Source organism: Lissotriton vulgaris, chromosome 8 (genome assembly GCF_964263255.1).
Source record: "Lissotriton vulgaris chromosome 8, aLisVul1.2, whole genome shotgun sequence".
In the NCBI taxonomy this organism is placed as follows: domain Eukaryota; kingdom Metazoa; phylum Chordata; class Amphibia; order Caudata; family Salamandridae; genus Lissotriton; species Lissotriton vulgaris.
Window position 1 is genome coordinate 1,128,733,821 of NC_141696.1, and position 18,493 is coordinate 1,128,752,313.

General features: G+C 44.6%; 1 protein-coding gene across 7 annotated transcripts in view; it reads right to left on the minus strand.

The window, feature by feature from the left end:
- The window catches only part of FNDC3A (fibronectin type III domain containing 3A), a 1,489,010-nt gene that overhangs the window by 320,433 nt on the left and 1,150,084 nt on the right, over window positions 1–18,493 (minus strand). For all 7 annotated transcript variants that reach the window (XM_086934979.1, XM_086934981.1, XM_086934980.1 and 4 more), the window contains 2 exons: window positions 17,420–17,525; window positions 17,159–17,334 (listed from right to left, as the gene is read on the minus strand). In XM_086934979.1, the coding sequence (XP_086791105.1) occupies window positions 17,159–17,334; window positions 17,420–17,525 (282 nt within the window). The remainder of the gene's footprint in view (window positions 1–17,158; window positions 17,335–17,419; window positions 17,526–18,493) is intronic.

Sequence of the window (18,493 nt, forward strand, 5' to 3'; positions counted from 1 at the left end):
AAAAAGAGAAACAATCGCAAATTGCTAGTCCTTATGCACAATTTCTTTTCTCTGGTGTTTAATTTGAATAACAATGTTTTGTACTCAAATACATTAAATTGTCCCAAACAGTAATAAACACTATTAATCTCAACAAATCACAAGCATTTTCTTTCTTTCTTTCTTAATCTTTATTTCGGCTATAAAAACCATAAAAGATGTACATACAATATAAAAACCATAAAAGATGTACATACAATATAAATATAAAAACAATCAGATTTCCAATTCCACTCCCATCCGTCCCAACATAGTTTAAATATACTAATTGAAAGTCCGTCAGAGGAAATTGCAAGAGTTAAAACAATAAATAAATTTTTTTTAAATCTAAAAAAAAAAAACAAGGAACATCAATCCAAAATGTCATTATCAATTCATTGAAGCAAACTTTATATACATGGTGTTGTTTCCTACTTAAAACAAGGGAAATGAGATATAAAAGTTATAAGCAATACTGACATTAGATCATGACTCCATATCACACCTTTTAATTATATCTCAGCTAGGGATTGATCTGAAAGTCCCGATAACTTAGAGCCCCTTTTCCTCCTTACTAGGTCCACAGAGAAGAGGTATCTGCTTACGTTAAAGACAAGCATTTTCATACAAATGAAGAACATATGATGACTGTACAGCTGATTGGTAAAATAGGCAAAACAGAACTGAAGTTAACTGCGGATTGCAATTACACTCTTCCAGAAGTGTACCCATTTAATGAGCAAAAAAGACCAGCCCTCAAAAGAAATAAACAATTCAAATTACAGAATAAGCAAAGATTCCTATACTGATCACCCCTTGAAACAGCAAACGGCACAGCCTTTTCCGATACCAGAAAGGTAGCTCTCAACTCACAGTCAAGAGATGTAAAACCACATAATGAATCACAAGTCAGAGGACAATGATCTAATTTCCAAACATATTACATAGCAACTGCCCCATTCATGCGGATCCTGTCTGATCTTTCTTGAAGTCGATAGTAAGTACTATCTCCATTAGCAATGTGTTAAAGGCAAATATCCTGTCTTTGCTAATACATACAAATTCAATTTGCAGTGGTTAATATGGCCCTGAATCCTATGTATCAAGTTTATAAATCCTCTTCGCTTTTCAATGACGTAATGCATGAGTCGCTGGATAGTTCCGAGGCTCATGGGACGTTGACAACCCAATTGGCACGTTTTGCAAACACATTCAGACTGACTGACATATGGTGACACCAACACCCACATGACAAACAATACACCTGTTTCTAGGCGGTGCAAAAAGTATACTCTAGAGTGGATTATATAGTCGATCCAATGGGCGAGATAGATTAAATCAGGCGGACTGATTATTTAGCAAAGGGACTGTTGAACCATTCCTCACTTTTAGTGTGCTTGGGGAGTCGGGCCAAGGGTCCTAACATGAGGTGGCAGTTAAACGCTTGGGACTTACAAAACGGTGTTATCATAAGGGGCCTTTGGGCTGATAGTGAAAACTTCTTTACAGAAAATTAGGGTGTCTCCTCCTACATGACTGATAAACTTGGTAAACTCCAAATGACTTGGGAAAGTGATATGGGTACCGTGGAAGATATAGAATGGGAGGTGGCCCTAATGCACTCAAGAGAGGTAGCGACTTTCTCTCATTGATTACGGTTGTTCTTCATTTACAATTATGTTAGGGATGTAATAGTCCACAAGGTCGTGCTTCCAAAATTACTATGCCAATGAAAATTAGAAAGCCACATCTGCAACGTATTTGCTCAATAAAGGCTTATAAGAGCCCCACTAAAGTAACGTCCAAAATTATCGTTCAATTCTGTCTAGTTTTTAGGTTGAGCCTAAAATACAGCACAAGCTGTATGCTTGCGAAAGATCTATTCTAAGCTTGCTTAGGCCTAAGAGCCCGCCCACTGCTCACTGTTACTGTCATTTTCTTGCTTCTTTCTATTTATTTGATAGCTTGCCTCCCTGGTCTTGTGTTTTTTTGCCCCTTGGAGCATAGTTTCTTTAAGATTATGATTGGCTGTATCCTTCCACTGCTCACATTTATGGAGCTAGTTTTTAGGTCGAGCCAGGGCAGTGCATGTGCTGCTCTGCGAGGCATGCTATATTCGAGTATAGACTTGAAGCATCCCCCACTCTCCGCCCATATTTCTCATTGGCTTGTGTCATTGTCCTTCGTAAATGCTGGCTTCTGATTGGTTAACAGGCTTGTTAGTCACCACCTTTTCTTCATTTGTAACATCCCATGAGGACTGACCCTTTTACTTCTGTTGTTACATAGTACTGTATTGTAATTGCATTTATATAGCGCTTACTACCCCTGACGAGGCGTCATAGCACTTTTTCTGCGAGTAGCACTCTACCTCGGGACCCATAGAGGATTATTGTTGAATGAGCATAGTGAAATATGAAAGTAATTTTAAGTGGTGGATAGGTTAGTCAGTTATTTGGATTCGGAAGGATAGCAGAAGGATAGAAGAGGAAAAGAAATGAAATGAAATGAAGGGAGTCTTATAATGCGCAACTAAGCCCGAAGGCATCAAGGCGCCCAACAGGAAAAACCATAAAAACAAATGAAGAGTAACTACGGGTATGCCTTTGTAAACAACCAAGTTTTCAATGCTTTACGAAAAGCAGGAACGGAGGACTGAGATTTGATTTCACATGGAAGAGTATTCCATAGCTTAGGGGCAATTGAAGAGAAAGCCCTCCCGCCCCATTTACTCTTACGGAAACGAGGTACCACCAGCAGGTTCTTTGAGGAGGAGCGTAAGAGTCTGCTCGAAACATAGGGTAGCAGCAGTTACTTGACCCCACCCGCACCCTTCCCGGAGAGTGCGCTGTGGGTCAGGCAGAGTGCTTTGAAAGTAATCCTCGCTTCAATGGGAAGCCAATGTAAGGCCTTCCTGGCTGCCGTTGATGACGCTAATCTAGGAGCGTCCGGAACAAATTTGGCTGCCGCATTTTGAGCAGTCTGAAGACGCTGAATCAAGCTCTTATTCATGCCGATGTAGAGGGCGTTACAATAATCTAGTCGCGAAGCGACAAGTGCTACCACCACTTGCTTCCGCGCCTGAGGGGACAAGTAATGTTTTATTTTTCGGAGTATTTTAATAATGGCCCAACAGGTAGCAACAGTTCTGTTAACCTGCAAGGTCATGGAAAGGGCAGGTTCAATCAGTACCCCTAAGTTCCGCGCTGACCCCGAGGGAGTGGGACAGGACCCCAGCGAGGACGGCCACCATTCAGGTGACCAGATGTTGTTGTTAGAGCCAAACACCAAGATCCCAGTCTTTTCCCCGTTCAACTTTAGTGAATTGTAAATCATCCACTGGGACACTGCTTGCATGCAGCTCCTAAAGTTGAACGGGGACGAGCCACCCGAGTGGGAGAGGGACACCAAGATTTGTGTGTCATCCGCATAGGAGACTACCTCCATCCCAAAAGATCTAATTAACCTGGCAAGCGGAGTCACGTAGATGTTAAACAGGGTCGGACTTAATGCCGACCCCTGTGGGACCTCACATTGCACAGGTAGGGATGGAGATAGAAACTCTCCCAGCTTGACCTTCTGTACCCTCTGGTCCAGAAAGGAGGCCAACAGATTCAAAGCCGCCCCTATCTCCCTCAGGCGAGATGTTAAAACCGAGGGAGATAGGGTATCGAAGGCGGCTGTGAGGACCAGGACGGTGGAATGTCCCTGGTCTACCTCCATACGGATGTTGTTCAGTACGACCGTGAGGGCTGACTCGGTACTATGGTGTCTCCTAAAGCCATGTTGGGATTGATCTAGGAGACCCGAGGAGTCAAGAAATGCCGCCAGATGTTGATTAAGATGCGTCTCCAGCATCTCTGCCGGCGCAGGAAGCAAAGAAATGGGGCGGTAATTCTTAAGCACCTCAGGATCTAGTGTAGACTTCTTTAGAAGTGGCTTGACCATCACACTCTTCCATTGAAATGAAAAAATGCCCTCTCTCATGGCCCTGTTCATGATGTCAAGCAGAGGAGGGAGTAAGGGGTCTCTGCACTCCTTCAGGACTTTCAGTGGGCAGGGGTCAAATGGAGATCCCAACCTTGTCTTATTTAAGAGCAGGTCAAGCTCCTGATAGGATAGCGGCGGAAACTCTGACAGATTTTTGAAGGTGGTGGAAGAGATCTCCTTCGAGGACGGAGAAGAGGGGACAGGCGGAGGAGGAGTGTCAGTTATTTGGATTCGGAAGGATAGCAGAAGGATACAAGAGGAAAAGAACAATTGTTACTTACCTGTAAACAGGTGGTTCTCCAGTATTGGTGTATTTAATAGATTCACATGCTTAAATATTCCCCGTCGTCGGAGTGGGAGACCCGTGGTAAATAAAATAGCAATAACATACTCATAATATGTATATGTAAAAACATAACAAATGAAATACACATTATAAAAGAGGCAGTAAATGCCTAGACATAATTCCACATAGGAATACACAGAGAGAGAAAAAACACATGTAGTCTATTCCTGTCATTATGTTGGTCCAAACTGTAGCCAATCAGGCGCCAGCAGCCCTCCAGAACCTTCTCCTCAGAGCTCAGTACCTCAGATTTTCGTAGCACAAGAGTGACCATAGAGTCTATGAGGAGAAGAGAGCCTCTGAGGGGAGGAGGGTGGCTCGCATGTGAATCTATGAAAGACACCAATACTGGAGAACCACCTGTTTACAGGTAAGTAACAATTGTTCTTCTCCAGTATTAGGGTGTCTTTCATAGATTCACATGCTTGAATATAGAATAGAGAGCAGTAATAGCCGGAAAAGGCTTCCATAGTCAAATCAAATCAAATCAAATCAAATTAAGCATTATTCGGTTGTACGTAGAACATCCATAAAAGCACAGTATATATTACATCGAAAAAATACAATTAAAAACAGTTGGATTAAAAAAATGGTACAATATCAGCAGTATGACAGTTTCCCAAGGTTCCGTTCATCCCATAAATAAACACTTTTTACTCTTTATATGGAAGCTACGACCATAAGAGTATAAGCTGCTAATGCGTAAACATGGAATGTACCAATACAATCGAGGTAAAAAGCTTACAGGTAAAGAAAAGTGACAATCAATGCGTCATGAATTGATATATAAATACAGTAGGATCTAAAAGAAAAATAAAACTGATCTATTTTACAGGTACACAAGATACAAGTCACTGTTACTCTAAATTCTGCCTGTGCTTGATAGTCAATTTCAAGAAGTTTACTACTGATTTAGTAAAAGGTTCAACTTCTAGGAATTGAAGCGAAAGGAATGCCGGACGACACCTGCGTAAGCCCCTAATTTTTAAAATAGGAATGAGCCACTGTTTCCTCAGATCCTGGTAAAACTGGTAACATGTGGATCGTAGTTTGGGAGGAGCTATCATCGCAGGGGCATGGTTGAGGGTCTTTTTCCCCAGTTATTAATCTTAGGGAAGGTGACTAGGTGGTGAAAAATGTTAAGTCTTAACATTGTTAGCAAAAGTCTTTCATATCCTGAAAACTCGAAGGTTAAAACAGGCTGGATCGTCGTTGTTGTCTGAATCTGCAGAGAGTGTTGTACAGTAGATTTAGAGACCTCACTGGATAATCCATAGTCATGATACACATGAACAGACTTATAAGACCAAAATATATATACATATAATTGCTGCAGTCCTTACCTGAAAATGTGGCATGTCAGCTGCTCAATGGAGAGAAAAGGAAATGCTGACAAACGGAACCACCGCCAGCAAGTGAGAAACACTGCATGCTGGGAAATGCAGTCCTCCTGTGGAGGCAGAGATGACTCGGTGCCACAAATTCCAGGTAGCCTACACTACTTTAGTGCATAGGAACTGATAAAGGACTTAAAATGGGGACCACGAGTAACAGAGGCAATTTTAAACAGAAGGGCATTTGAAAAAGGAACCCTCCGAAACGCGTCATGCCCAATGTTTTTAATGAATAAATAATGGTGCTTCATGAGCCCCGCTGTGTCGCCTCGTTCTTCTTCAGCTGAGGAGGAAGCCTTGAAAATATTAGCGTGTCCAACCAACACGCCAGGATGACCCTCCCGCAAGTGTTACGGGAGTCGCTAGCATGGAAGGAGACTCCCCGACTGCCCCGCATGAAGCCTGAAACGGAGAACCAGCTGCAACCTGCAGTCCATACTTGCATGGCGATATGCTCCTACTTCATGGGTGTTCCTGACTCTGCGACGGGCCGACTTGCAAGGCAGGGCTTGTAGGACGTGAAGAAAAACACCAACGAAGCCCAGAACAATTGCTGCCGTCCTTACCTGAAAATGTGGTATGTCAGCTGCTCAATGGAGAGAAAAGGAAATGCTGAAAAATGGAACCACCGCCAGCAAGTGAGAAACACTGCATGCTGGGAAATGCAGTCCACCTGTGGAGGCAGAGATGACTCTGTGCCACAAATTCCAGGTAGCCTACACTACTTTAGTGCATAGGAACTGATAAAGGACTTAAAATGGGGACCACGAGTAACAGAGGCAATTTTAAACAGAAGGGCATTTGAAAAAGGAACCCTCCGAAACGCGTCATGCCCAATGTTTTTAATGAATAAATAATGGTGCTTCATGAGCCCCGCTGTGTTGCCTCGTTCTTTTTCAGCTGAGGAGGAAGCCTTGGAAATACTAGCGTGTCTAACCAACACGCGAGGATGGCCCTCCCGCAAGTGTTACAGGAGTCGCTAGCATGGAAGGAGACTCCCCGACCGCCCGCATGAAGCCTGAAACGGAAAACCAGCTGCAACCTGCAGTCCATACTTGCATGGGGATATGCTCCTACTTCATGGGTATTCCTGACTCTGCGACGGGCCGACTTGCGAGGCAGGGAGTGTGGGACGTGAAGAAAAACACCAACGAAGCCCAGAACAATTGCTGCAGTCCTTACCTGAAAATGTGGCATGTCAGCTGCTCAATGGAGAGAAAAGGAAATGCTGACAAACGGAACCACTGCCAGCAAGTGAGAAACACTGCATGGTGGGAAATGCAGTCCACCTGTGGAGGCAGAGATGACTCTGTGCCACAAATTCCAGGAAGCCTACACTACTTTAGTGCATAGGAACTGATAAAGGACTTAAAATGGGGACCACGAGTAACAGAGGCAATTTTAAACAGAAGGGCATTTGAAAAAAGAACCCTCCGAAACGTGTCATGCCCAATGTTTTTAATGAATAAATAATGGTGCTTCATGAGCCCCGCTGTGTCGCCTCGTTCTTCTTCAGCTGAGGAGGAAGCCTTGGAAATATTAGCGTGTCTAACCAACACGCGAGGATGGCCATCCCGCAAGTGTTACGGGAGTCGCTAGCATGGAAGGAGACTCCCCGACCGCCCCGCATGAAGCCTGAAACGGAGAACCAGCTGCAACCTGCAGTCCATACTTGCATGGGGATATGCTCCTACTTCATGGGTGTTCCTGACTCTGCGACGGGCCGACTTGCGAGGCAGGGAGTCTGGGAAGTGAAGAAAAACACCAACGAAGCCCAGAACAATTGCTGCAGTCCTTACCTGAAAATGTGGCATGTCAGCTGCTCAATGGGGAGAAAAGGAAACGCTGACAAACGGAACCACCGCCAGCAAGTGAGAAACACTGCATGCTGGGAAATGCAGTCCACCTGTGGAGGCAGAGATGACTCCGTGCCACAAATTCCAGGTAGCTTACACTACTTTAGTGCATAGGAACTGATAAAGGACTTAAAATGGGGACCACGAGTAACAGAGGCAATTTTAAAACGGAAGGGCATTTGAAAAAGGAACCCTCCGATCTGATGCAGTGGTACACCGGCGAACAAGGCAGTTGAAGATGACATCGCCCTGGTGGAATGGGCCCTCACTGAAGACTGCAGAGGCTTGCCTGCCTTCTGATGGCAGAAAGCAATGGCCGAGGAAACCCAACGAGCAACAGTAGGTTTGGTAACTGGACGCCCTTTGTGGAAGCATCCATAAGCTATGAACAGTTGATCAAATTTGCGAAAAGGGGCCGTTCTGCTGATGTAGAACTTTAGTGACCTTTTAATGTCCAAGGAGTGCAAGCGCTGCTCCGCTGGAGACTGTGGGTTAGCAAAGAATGTCTTTAAGAAGACAGGTTCATTGATGTGGAAATCCGAAGGCACCTTAGGCAGGAAGGTGGGATTAGTGCGAAGCACTGCGCAGTCCGGCTGAAATTGAAGAAAAGGAGGATTTATAGTGAATGCATGAATATCATTCACGCGACGTGATGATGTCAGCGCAAGAAGAAGAGCAACCTTCCAAGTGAGAAACGTCAAGTCAGCCTTGTGTATAGGTTCGAATGGTGCCTTCATTAGTTGTGCTAAGTTATGGAAACAGAGGTTCCTAGCTTATTCAAAATCATCACAATGCAGTATAGAACACAATAGGCTACTAATTCAAGAGGGAAGGTATGACCGGCACCGAGACCGAGTATCCTGGTCACACGCGAGCTCGAATCTGACTCGCGTCCCATTCCGACATTGGTCGTACAACGAGTGGACGGCCATCGAGCCCCATTCTTACAACTCAATACCATTATTTGAGCCCGCCAAACTAGGCGTAATTGAAGGAACCAGGATACCTTCCCTCTTGAATTTTAACAGGAGTGAAAACATAGCAATCAATGGTTCGGCTCAATGCCGCCACGGGATACATGAGAATATATCCAGCACTACCCTTGCTTCTGCTCGGATATTCAAGGAACACCCTCCGCGCAGGGTCTACTGAAAACCAGCCCAGACAACCCATTTCAACATTCCCAACCTCTCACTTAGAGGCTTTGTTACATTCAGGCAACTCTATTTTTAAGTCCTGATGATGATCCCCGTTATGTAATTGAGCAAAGGGATCGAAACGTCGACACCCATGAGTGCACATACATGTAATATTTCAAATGCGATTTTGTATGCTCCACTCCAGGCGACACTGTCACTATCCTCTATTGCTTACAGTGCCCTGTTTTGCTCCTTTTCTTGCCTAAAAACACCCCTTTCACTCTTCTTTAGCTACTTTCTCTCTTAGTACGGCACAGGCTTGTGCCACGCTACTTGTGTAAAAACATACTGTATTTATATTTGACATTGGTTGATAAATAAATTCCTTGTCCGGCTGGGCAAGGAGACTTTAATGTATAGTAGCCTATTGTGTTCTATACTGCATTGTGATGATTTTGAATAAGCTAGGAACCTCTGTTTCCATAACTTAGTTATACCCATGGTTCTTAGCTACCCTCTGGGTCCCCCTTGTTTTTCTAAAATTCATTAGTTGTGCTAACACGATGTTAAGGCGCCAAGAAGGAGGAGGGTGCCGAATTGGTGGGAATTTGCGGAACAATCGTTTCAAAAATTGACGCATTATCCTGGAAGAACAGAGTGAGGTGGAGCCATCCTGGCGGAAGCGGGAAATTGCCGCCAGAAAAACTTTCAAAGTTGAATGAGAAAGTCCGGACTGAGCCAGTTGTAAAAAGAACGGGGAGGAGCTGCGCAGGCGTTGAACGAATGGGATGGACACCAGCAGCTGCACACCAATGGCAGAATCTTTTCCATTTAAGCTTGTAGGTTTTAACAGAGGACGGAGCTCTGGCCTGAGCGAGAATGTCTCTACAGTCTGGCGGGATGGTTAGATGGGCAAATTCAAGGTGCTCAGGTTCCAGGCTGACAAATTCAGAGAAGATGGGTCCAGATGGCAAATCTGACCCTTGTCCATCGTGAGGAGGTTCATCCGAGGATGAAGAAGGATGGGCTCGCAGTGGGATAGAAGAAGTAGCTCCGAGAACCATGCCTGTTGAGGCCATCTGGGAGCGATCAGAAGAATGTGGCAAGGCTGTCTCCGCATCTTCCACAATACTCGAGGCACCAGAGGGATTGTAGGAAAAGCGTAAGCAAACAGATTGCACCAGTTCATCAAAAGGGCATTGCCCTGTGACCCTCGGTGGGGATGCCAGCTTGCGTAAGACGGGCATTTCCGGTTCTCTTGTGTGGCAAAGAGATCCACTGACGGACGACCCCATCGCCGAAAAATCAACTCGAGTGTCGGTTGATGTAACTCCCACTCGTGGGTCGATGACGTGGACCTGCTGAGGGAATTCGCTAGGATGTTGGAGACACCTGGAAGATGAACTGCGGTGAGAGTGAAGTGGTGGCTTAGAACTCAGTCCCAGATCGACTGCGCCAGTTGAGACAAAATTGGAGATTTTGTTCCGCCCTGGTTGTTTATATAATGCATGCTGGTTGTGTTGTTCGTCTGTATAAGGACTGACTCCCCTAGAATCAATGGATGGAATGACTTGAGCGCTAGAAAAATGGCCATCAACTCCGGCCTGTTGATGTGCCAGGCTCTCTAAAGGCAGAGTCCACTTGCCCTTTATGGACAGGCCTTGAAGATGTGCACCCCATCCTTCCAACGAGGCGTCCGTCATTAGAGTGAGGTCCGGAGTGGTGGAAAGGAACAAAGTCCCTGCCGAAAGATTGGATGGCTGCGCCCACCATTTGAGAGCCGCCCTCATGCGAACGGTGACACAGACTATGTCGTTGAAGGAACCGGTGACTTGACGCCACTGTCCATCCAATTCTTCTTGAATAGGGCGTGTCCGTAGTCTGCAATTTGGGATCAGTGCTATGCACGATGACCCCATCCCTAGAAATGACTTTAATAGTCGGACTGAAATGGACTGTTTTATCCGTAGAAGAGACACCAATTGAAGAATCTTTTGTTGACGCTCCTGTGACACAAATGCTTTTGCAAGAGTTGTATTCAATGTGGCCCCTAGAAAATTCTTGCAGGGAGCTGGATGTAATTGGGACTTTTCGGTGTTGATAGAAAGTCCGAGTGAGCGAAATACCTCCTGACAAAGGCATGTATCCTGAAGCAGCTGCGTGTGAGATTGTGACTTTAGGAGACAGTCGTCCTAGTATGGAAAAATGTGTACACCCTGAAGACGCAGGTAAGCTACCACAGAAGCTAACACCTTTATAAAGACGCAAGGGGCGGAGCGTAGGCTGAAAGGCAGTACTTTGAACTGGAAGTCCCTCCGTGCCACGCGGAATCGTAAATACTTCAGATGTCGCAGAAGAATAGGGACATGGAAGTAGGCGTCTTGGAGGTCGATAGTTGCCATGAAATCTCCCATTGAGAGTAAGCGCAAGATCTCCACCAGCGTTAGCATGTGGAAGGATTGGCACTTTAGATACTTGTTGAGTGCTCGCAAGTCCAATATCGGCCGCCAATCCCCGTTCTTCTAGATGATAAGGAAAAAACGGAAATAAAATCCCTTCCCCCTTTGAGACTTGGACAACACTTCGACTGCACCCTTCTGTATCATAAGGCGAACTTGATGGAAGAGTTCCTTGATGTGGGCTGGTGGTGGGCTGGAAGGTGGAGTGGGAGTAGGAAGTTTGATGAACTCTAAAGCATGGCCCTTCTCTACAATGTCCAGAACCCAACGGTCCGAAGTGATGGAGGACCATTGAGAACAGAACAGGGAGATTCGACCTCTAACTCTTTGGGGTAAAGGCAAGTCATTGTCTCTTGGGAGCAGATCCTCTGTAAGAAGATTTCTCCCTACAGGTCTTAGAAGACTGCTGATGGGCGGACTGTTGCTGGTTATTGGAGTAGCGTTGGTTGCCTTGGTTGCAGGAGCGATATTGATTGATTCCTCCTCGAAAAGTAGAAGAGGTGCCGCGTCCGCGTGCACCCCGAAAGGACTGTTTCCAAAATTGTAAGGTTCCTAAAGAGCGAGCAGTGTCAGTGTCTTTTTTGATAGATTGCAATGCCTCATCAACATGTGCTCCAAAAAGTGACTCGCCGTCATACGGCATATCCAGGATCTTTGCCTGTACCTCTTGGCGAAAGGATGTGGAACGCAACCAACCTTGCCTGCATAGAACAGCCGCTCCAGCGAGCTGCCGGATACCAGTACAGGCAATATCCACGGCACCGTCAATAATTTCCTCCGATGTTCTCTCCCCTTCTTGGAGAAGTTGTAAGGCTTCCGGCTTGGAAGCATCTGGAACCAAAGCCACAAAAGCAGTTATGTCTGCCCACATCTGGCGGTCGTAACGCCCCAAAATGGCCAAAGCATGGCCGCTCTCACTGTGGTGGAGGCCATTGTGGAAAACGTTCGGCCTATAGCGTCCAGGCGACGACCTTCGCGATCCGGTGGGACAGTAACAGCAGACGCAGGGTTCCGAGAGCGACGCTGAGCTGCCTGCGTAACCACCGAATCCGGTTTCGGCTGTCCAATGAGGCACGCTGGAGAGCCGACAGGCGCCTTATATTTCTTTTCCAATCGGGGCATCTATGCCGGTAGTGAATTTGGGGTCTGCATCAATTTCACCCCTTCAGAACAGATAAAGTCAATAATTGGAACAGTATGGACTTGTTTGAACGGTTGGTTCTTAAAATCATAGAGGAAACAACCCTCTTCCCTCTGGACTCTTGGTAACTGATGGAAACTCGCAATGTCCACAGGAGGAGAATCTCCTGGCGTTACCGGAGAGGGGGACAGTGTCTGAACTTGATAGTCATCCCACTCCGCCATATCCTCATCATCATCTCGAACCTCACCATCTTCGCGGTCTGGAGGAATTTCATCCTAGTCGTCGGCATGCACAGTCGTGTGTATCCGAACTGAAGTTTGTATTTGAGGAGCAGAAGTTGGCAGAGGCGTCAGAGGAGCCGAAGCAGGTACTGCAACAGGCGTCAGGACAGAAGGAACTGCAGGTAACTGTGGAGATGGCGGGAAACGCCTATTATAGTCGTCCAAGATATGCTGGAGATTAGAAATGAGCGACACAGGCAAAGTCGCAGTAGGAACTTGAACAGGCATTTCCTCCTGTTGGAAATATTGGTCCTCATCATCATTACTATAATCCTGGCACTTGATGACTAAATCAGATGGAGTACGTGACGCTCTAAAAGACTCGTGTACATCTTCCTCCGAATCCTGGTCTGAGTCCGTGGCAAACAAGGGCGAAGGAGGCTGTGGATCACTGGTGATAGAAATCTTGTCACTAGGCATCTTGCGGCGCTGGTGAAGTGGGTCGACAGTGGCTGATCCAGTGGACGACAGTGGCAGCAAAGGCACAGAGGCAAACGGAGAAGAAGTCGTCGACGGAGCCGACGATGACGATGGAGTTGATTGAACCAAACTGGAAGAATCCGTCGTCGACGGTATCGTCGTCGATGGCAATGACGCCGTCGACAGAATTTTCGTCGACGGAGACGACGACGAAGATGACTTCTTCGTCCACAGAGCGGTCGTCGACGGAATACTCGACGACGAGGCCGTTGGCGAAGCTGATTTCTTAGCACTCTTCGTCGACGATAATTTGGTCGTCAATGGTGGAGTTTTCTTCGTCGACGACGAAGCAATTGGAATGACAGATGGCACAGTCTTGAAACTGAGGGTTACCTTAGTCGACGACGATGACGTCGACGAAACAGCCGTCGACGATCCTGAAGCAGACGTCATCGTCACTGTCGTCATCGACGAGCCGGAGACAGCAGATTTCGTCGTCGGGACGACCGTCAACGCTCCCGTCGACGATGAGAAGAAGACGCAGCAGACGCCTGAGAGCCAGGTCTCGTGGGCGTGGAAGTAGTAGGAAGAGGTGAAGACACCGCAGGGGCCAAAGAAAGAGACAATTTCTTCTTCTTAATGAATGGAGAGGGCAACTCCTGCACACTACTACGTTTTGAAGCTTCTTGGGAACGACCAGAAATGAGACTTTCAGCATCAGAAAGTACATTATCCTTATCCTTAAGTCTCTGAAGCCACAGCAGGAGACGGCCTTCCCTGTCCTTTAGAGTCTTTGTAGAAAAAGTTCTACAGAACTTACATTTACCCACATCATGGTCGAGGTAACGACAGTAAATACACTTACTGTGTGGATCTTCTGAATAAAGGCGTAGCTTTCCACAAGAAGAGCAATGTCTAATAAGAGACTTCTTACTTGAAGACATGCTGAAAACCCAGGAAAACCGGAAGAAGTAGAGAAAAACTGAGCAGAGCTCAGGGAGACTCCCTTTCACACGATGTGCGGTAGAAAATCTGAGGTACTGAGCTCTGAGGAGAATGTTCTGGAGGGCTGCTGACGCCTGATTGGCTACAGTTTGGACCAACATAATGACAGGAATAGACTACATGTGTTTTTTCTCTCTCCATGTATTCCTATGTGGAATTATGTCTAGGCATTTACTGCCTCTTTTATAATGTGTATTTCATTTGTTATGTTTTTACATATACATATTATGAGTATGTTATTGCTATTTTATTTACCGTGGGACTCCCACTCCGACGACGGGGAATATTCAAGCATGTGAATCTATGATAGACACCCTAATAATGGAGAAAAGGTTTTTATTTATATAGCGCTTGTTACCCCTGCTGGGGTGTTGAAGCGCTTTTTGGGGGGGAGTAGCATGCTACTCCGGAAACCCATAAAGGATTAGTGGTGAATTAGTATGGTGAAATATGAAAGTAATTTGAGTGGTGGATATGAGTCAGTTATTTGGATAGAGAAGGGTAGGTGGTGGGATAGAAGAGAGAATGAGGTTTGTATTTATATAGCACTTGCTACCCCTGATGGGGTTTTGAAGCCCTTTTTTGGCGAGTAGCACGCTACTCTGGAACCCATAAGGATAAGTGTTGAATTAGCATGGTGAAACATGAAACTAATTTGAGTGGTGGATATGTTAGTCAGTTATCTGGATTGAGAAGGGTTGGGGAGGGGTAGAAAAGGGGTAGAAAAGGGAAAAAGGTTTGCATTTATATAGCGCTTGTAACCCTGATGGGGTGTTGAAATGCTTTATTGGCGAGTAGCGCGCTACTCTGGAACCCATAAAGGATTAGTGGTGAATTAGTATATATGTAATTTGAGAAGTGAACATGTTAGTCTGTTATTTTGATTGAAAAGGGTAGTAGAGGGATAGAAGAGTGAAGGATTTGGATATTTCTTTTGAAGGTCATAGCAGTAGGAGGAGGCTTTTGGATGAGTAAAAAGGGGTTTTGGAGGGGAAGAGTCAGATGTCTTATTTAGTCTGTAAACACTATTTTCTTTAATAAGTTTCTTGTATTGCAGGAGCGATATGTTTTCCTGCAACATTCAGCGAGCCCGGGACAATGGTGGCTGCTTCTTTGAAATGAAATAGGTCTCAGATTTACAAGAGTTTGAGCAATTGGCACGGTAAGTGACAATGCCTTTTATTTATGTGTTAATTATCAAAACAGATAAATGAAAGGTATTGTCATTTACAATGCCAATAGCTTAAACTGTTGCAAATGCGAGACCTATTGCATTACAAATGCTTGATTCTATATCATTCAGCATTCGATGAGAGTGCATGTGTTTGCTTGCTGTCTCCCTCTAGTGCTGCTTCGTTCCTGAAATAGCCCCCTCCACTGTGTTCGCTCCCTGTCCCTGCACCTTCCAGCCTGTCTGTAAAAGAACAACAATATTTTTGCATAGATCTGGCTAAAAAGCAGACTTCAGGGGTTTTTGTTTTGTCTCCTACATTCCACATACTGCGTGACAGCACAAGCTTTGACAGACAAAGGTGTTGACGGCACTGGTGCGGGACCCATCAGCTGCACTCAATCTACTGGTGTCCTAGAGACCAACAAATCTACTCCCTGGTCTAGTGCAGAAAAGCAAATGGCGAAATCTGTGGAAAGTAATTTAGGCCTTGAGTAGCGTTTCTCCTTACATTCTGACGCTTCCTTATTCTTTTTAATAGTCTTTTCGGTTTCCTGAGTGAAACATTTAGAGTTATCATAAGATATGTGTTTGCTTTTTCTCCAGTATTTTGAAATGTTTTATTTCTTACGTCTGTTTAAGCAATATTTACAGACAAACATTGTCAAAGCCAACAACTCAGCATCTCATTATAATGGCGAAACCTATTGGCTTTGCCAGTGCTTGTTCGTAAAGGTTCTTTGTTACTTTGCTTTAAAATACATAATTTATTCACTTATTTCCTACACATTTCCCCCAAGTCATAAAGGATGCACATATCACCTCTAAAACTGTTTTTCAAATTGTATACATATCGGCCCAAGCTATGCTGCGAAATATACCCTATGCCACAAAATATGCCATCCCTACCTCCAATAGGCACTACTTAAGAAGAGTGTTGCTCAATGTGAAGATCTACTTCCAGAAATTAAACAAAAAGTGACCCTTGTTCCTGTGGGGGTTAGGCTATTTGTTTGTCCCTGTCCGAGACTATAACAGCATGCGATTCACTGCTTATATTCATAGAAACGGGTATAATAACCCTATAGGAACATAGAGAGATTTATAACATTGAAAAAACCTCTCAAAATGTTCACCAATGTCTGCACAGAAGGCAGTAGCTCAATTGGCGGGGGCCAGCTCATTTGCAAAGGACGCACTTTGAGGAGCTGCTTAAGAAAATCAGATGTATGTGTAGCAGATGCCAAAACAACTACCATCTACAGTATAATCTGCAAGAGGGTTCAATATTGGAAAGTAAACCAGCAACCTCAACATGTACCCGCTCTTAATGTCATTTCTGGCTAGGAGGAACTCATAACTTCAACCACATTTACAGCATTGCTCCGCTGAGCACGAACAAAGGCAATGAGGGACAACTGAGTGTTCTCGTTAAAATTACAAAGGGAACTAGAAGTACCAACAATGAAGCATGAGATTAACTCAATTTCTAGCACACCACGATTATAACAAAACATGTGACATAAGGGAAATCCCTGTTGGTTGAACACACATTCTGAAATCAATCTTGTCTCCAGAGGTATGACAAATTAAAACCTACTGAAAAAACATAAAACAACGACAAGTAAAGCAGCTTTTGTAAGAAAAGAACAGTTGCAGCGGCCTCGTTCTTTAGATGGCAAACTGCCACTGAGGAGGGCTTCAGTGAAGGGGTTTGACTGGAGGGGCTTGAATGAAGTCACTGATAAGTTGGGAGATGGGCCCTGCTTATGTTGTTCGCCTCATTAGTCATAAGGCTCCATTTGATCAATGTGAATGTAGGCATTACTGTGCTATTTCATTTCTAAAAGCAGCATTTCTAACGAGATCAACTGAACACTCCCTCAAATACAAAAGCAATTTCAAAATGAGAGATTTTTAAGCTAGAATCCTTACCCCGGTTTTGTTGGCCGCTCGTACTCTAAAACTGTACATCTTTCCAGGAAGAAGGCTGGCCACTGTGCACTCTACGTCAGAACCCTGGTACACCTCTTTATTCTTGTTTGCCTCCGGATAACACACTTCAAGGCTGTAGCAAGTAACTGGTGATCCGCCATCTGTCGCTGGAGGAGCTGAACAATGACCAGAAAATGTCAAATTACAGCAGGGTAAACTGAACGTACTTATTCTCTTTTACAACATGGAAACAGTCATTACCCCAACGTAACTGTATCTCTCTTGCTCTTGGTCTGCCCTGGAGTCTTGGAGGCTGGCACTGACCGGGAACCACTGCTGGAGTCTGCACTAGTAAAGACTCAGATACCTGTGAATTAAAAGCAGCCAATGAAAAAGTCAGACTATATGCTCATGTACAGATGTGGTGAATATAGATTTTTCTGATTGATACTTCTTTTTTTTTTTAATTCAATTCATTTTATTGATATTTGCAAACAGGAGGAAGACAGTGGCAAATAAATAAATACACAGTTAGAGCAATGCAGTACTCTGAGAAGCGGGAAACACTGAAGGGTGGAGGGAAAGAGTGTGCATGAGCTGAATCATTATACAGAGATTGGTAGGGTAGTATCGCTTCTTTAAATGTACATTAATACATATACATAAAGGCATGTGTATCACATCCTGTGAGTTCTCTTGATTTGGTATACTGATATATACTCTTAATATGGATGAGGTATGTTTGATACATTACACGATCATTCGGTCATCTAATAAACCTAGCATTACAGGGATACGTTCTTACATCTTCAAAGAAGTCTTATATTTTCGAATAAGCCTTACATCAGCGATACATGTCAGACAGTCTTGGAACGCTTGACCAGAAATATAACATTAGCAATTGACTTTGATGTCTATAATATACCGAGGCCATTGATCCGGTTAATTCAGTTACACCACATAAAACAAATTGTATATTATTTGGTTGTGCAATATCATAGTTCCTAGAAGGATCCCAATGTATACATAAGATGCACACAGGTAAGAATAAAATAACATTGTCTCACGTGTTCGAGGGAAGTTAGAGGTGTAGATGACACTGGCGACTAGTAATATATTTGCGGGAGTGTGTTATATTGATTGTGAAAGGAAGAGTTACAGTAGGATCAATGTCCTTCTTTAAGAGGAATTTCATGGTAGATCATGAGTGAAGAAGCTGTTGTCCAGAAAGTTCCATATTGAATCGCGAGTGGAGCGCCAAGGAGAGAGCTGGAGTGCAATATTGTCGGCTCCTCTAAGGAAGGTTATCCATTCCTGCCACATTGAGAAGGAAAT